Source organism: Nanorana parkeri, unplaced genomic scaffold, assembly GCF_000935625.1.
Source record: "Nanorana parkeri isolate BGI_ZX_2015 unplaced genomic scaffold, ASM93562v1 scaffold1091, whole genome shotgun sequence".
NCBI classification, from domain to species: Eukaryota; Metazoa; Chordata; class Amphibia; order Anura; family Dicroglossidae; genus Nanorana; species Nanorana parkeri.
The window spans coordinates 555,849-559,285 of record NW_017307359.1 but is presented as its reverse complement, the minus strand read 5'-3'; the positions used below and the strand labels follow the sequence as shown (position 1 = coordinate 559,285).

Below are 3,437 nucleotides of genomic sequence, written 5' to 3'. Positions count from 1 at the left end.
CTCAAGAGCCCTCAGCCCTGATACAAACAGTGGGCTGGCTCTTGGGAGGAGTTATGCTAATGTCGAAATGTCTTGATGGTGGAGTGTTCTTAGGCTGTATTTGTATAAGTCACACCCAAATATGATGCTGAGCCTCCATGATTGACAGATCTGAAATCCAAATGATTGAAAGGGGTGGATCAGGAACTGTCAGGCCAGGGAGGAAAGTCTAGATGATGCTGGACGTCCTGCACCCAGGAAATGAGGCGGAGCTCTATCTGACTTGCTGCAGCTTCTAATGCACATTGTGAGAAGCCCAAAATTAGACATTTTTTGGGAAAATCAGTTTCCTTTCTTGGTACTTCATAACCTCAAAAGGGATTTTATTTTTTTCCTGCATTTTAGGGCAGGCTTGTTCACACCATTTTCTGGTCCAGATCTGCAGACACGGTGCTATGCGTGCAGCGCGTTTTTATCGCGTTCTGGGCGCGTTCCAGTTCCTTTTTGCCCTCACACTATTTTCCAGGCCAGATCTGGTCCGGAAAATGGTGTGAACCTGCCTGCAGTTGCAAACCAGACAAAAAATGAGACGAGTAGTACTTTTCTGGTCTGGAATGGACTGCGCTGGTGGGAACAGGGGCCAGAAATAGCATAGGGATACATTGGGATGCATTTTGGGTCCGGAAACAATCTGATCTGGATGTGGTGTGAATGGGCCCTTACAGGGGGAAAAAGAACTAAAACCACCTCCCAGTTTTAACGGATGATAAATATGACTGTGAGGTCTCTCCGATGTCTCCACCACGACCTGAGCATACAAATAATACATCATATACAGTCATGGCCGAAAATATTGCTCCCCCGGCATTTCTGTCAGATAACTTCGTACAGGAAATTGTTACAATGACAAAATGTTTCGGCATTCTCATTTTTATTTCTTCTGTTTGTTTCGGTGACACAAAAAAGTGGAAGAAAAAAAGCCAAATCTGACACATTCCACGCAAAACTCCAAAAATGGACAAAATTATTGGCACCTTCTCCAAATTACAAGAAATAATTGCATTCCAAGTTTCTGTGGAGAAGCACGGACAGTGTGAAGGTTACAAATCCATCTCCAGAGATCCCCATGTTCCTGTGTCCTCTGTGCGCACCATTGTCAGGAAGTTTCCAGCCCTCGGCACCGGAGCCGATCTCCATCACCTTCCATCACCCTCCAGACAAATCCAAGCCGACCTTCAGACACCGGGTACAACTGTGTCAGCTCGCACTATACGTCGCCCTCTGAATGATAGGAGACCGGGAGGACCCCACTGCTGACACAGAAACATCAAAAGGCCAAAACTGACCTGAAGAAGCCAAAATCCTTCTGGGAGAAAGTGCTGGGGACGGACGAAACAAAATGGCAGCTTTTTGGTGCAGCCCATCATTCAAAATCCAGTCCCTCCAGTCACACATTGGGGGGGGGGGGTCACTGATGTTTTGGGGTTGCTTTGCTGCTTCAGGCGCTGGGTGTCTGGACTGTGCGCACGGCATTATGAAATCTGAAGACTACCAAAGAATTGTGGGGTGCAATGTAAGGCCCAGTGTCATAAAGTTGGGTCTCCGTCAGAGGTCACGGGTCTTACAGCAGGACAATGGCCCAAAGGACCCAGGAATGGTTTCAGACAAAGCGCTGGAGAGTACTGGACTGGCCAGCAATAAGTCCAGATCTGAACCCCATAGAGCTCCTGTGGAGGGAAAAGGAACCTTCCAATCTGAGAGACCCGGAGCAGCTGGTGAAAGAAGAGCGCTCCAACATTCCTGTAGAGAGGTGTAAGAAACTCATTGATCCAAGGGCTGGGCTACCAAATATTTATAGAGGGTGCCAATAATTTTGTCCATTTTTTGAGTTTTGCGTGGAATGGGTCAAATTTGGCTTTTTTTTCTCTCCACTTTTTTGTGTCACCGATACAAACACAATAACATCGTAGTTCTGAGGAAACCGGAAGTCATGCGGTCCCACAACTCGATAAGTTCGCACTTTCGACACATCACCGGATACATTATTTCCCGCGGACTAGCGGAGGGATACACGGCGGAAGGATGTGTGACCGGAAAGATTATGTTGTAGCACAGTAAAGATGGCGGCGTCCAGAGGACACGTAGAGAGGTAGAAGGGAGGACAGGTGAGCGCTAAGCTTTGAGCAGACTTCACCACTGGCTGCTGGTGTGGACCTACAAGTCCCAGCATGACACAGGGGAGGGGCTTCGCCTCCAGCAGCCAATAAGATTTAATCTCATGTTCCCTACTTTCACTTCATCTAAGCTCCAACCTGATTGGCTGTCAGTGAGCCTCTCCTGGCAGGAGACCCCTCTGGTGATGGGCATGTAATACTTGATCTGACATGGAAGGGGTTAATGCGCAACGAATGTGTATAGGACTAGGGTTGCCACCTTCTCTTCAAGCCAAACCCGAACACTGTAGCGCCTCGCGGCAATTGTTTGGTAAAGTACACTATGCATGTATTTTGTGATTTAAATAACATTGGAGGTAATCACAAAGATGCCAGTGTGCCACAGATCCACATGCTCACCGCTCGATGCCCGGCGCTCACTGCTCACCGCTCGATGCCCGGTGCTCACCGCTCGATGCCCGGCGCTCACTGCTCACCGCTCGATGCCCGGTGCTCACCGCTCGATGCCCGGCGCTCACTGCCCGCCGCTCACCGCTCGATGCCCGGTGCTCACCACCCGCCGCCAGGTGAGCAAGTCTGCCGTTTGAGCCCGCCTCCCACCCGTACACAGGATCCGAAACCCATACTGTCCGGGTGAAAACCGTACGGGTGGTAACCCTATATAGGACCAATGATTTAAAGGAAGCCCACCCCGAGGGGACCGCCTGACCTGCTGCAGAAAATGCCAGTCCTCTGGCTTCAATAGGGTCCGAGACACTGGGGACATCGGTGGTGCCCACCTAGGGGGCGGAGCCATGACACCCTGTCCTCAGTCTGCTGGATGTCATTCAGCCTGGAGGCCTGGGGACATCAAGTGGTTGTGATTTTGAACAGTGAAAGGAGAAGCAGCACAGTGATTAGATCATCTCTCTGTCACCCTGCTCTCGCCTCCCATCAGTGTGCTCTCTTCTCAGTGTAGGAAATGGTAACCCCCCCCCCCACAGACACAACAGGAGGTGAGAGCAAATCTTCTCGTTGACAGGTGATCCTATTAGGAGATCCCCTCACTTCCTGTTAAGGTGACAACATAAAATGGATCTACAGCCAAACATTTTTTTCTAGCTTAGGATGGAATGAAAGGATTAGAACCCCTGTCAGGTTTTACCGCAATCTGAGGTTCTGTTGGAGAGATTTCCCCTCACTTCCTTTTCTGGGGAGAACCTTTTACCATACAGGAAGTGAGGGAAAACCTACAACAGGGGGAAGAGACGGCAATAAAAAGCTGATCAGGCTGCTAACATTTCC

At 49.7% G+C, this 3,437-nt stretch overlaps 1 protein-coding gene across 1 annotated transcript in view; it reads left to right on the top strand.

Annotated features, from left to right (window-relative positions):
• Window positions 1-2,558: 2,558 nt before the first annotated feature.
• Window positions 2,559-3,437, top strand: part of UBIAD1 (UbiA prenyltransferase domain containing 1) — a 6,529-nt gene continuing 5,650 nt past the window's right edge. The window contains exon 1 of the mRNA XM_018567775.1: window positions 2,559-2,719. Within this exon, the coding sequence (XP_018423277.1) occupies window positions 2,559-2,719 (161 nt within the window). The remainder of the gene's footprint in view (window positions 2,720-3,437) is intronic.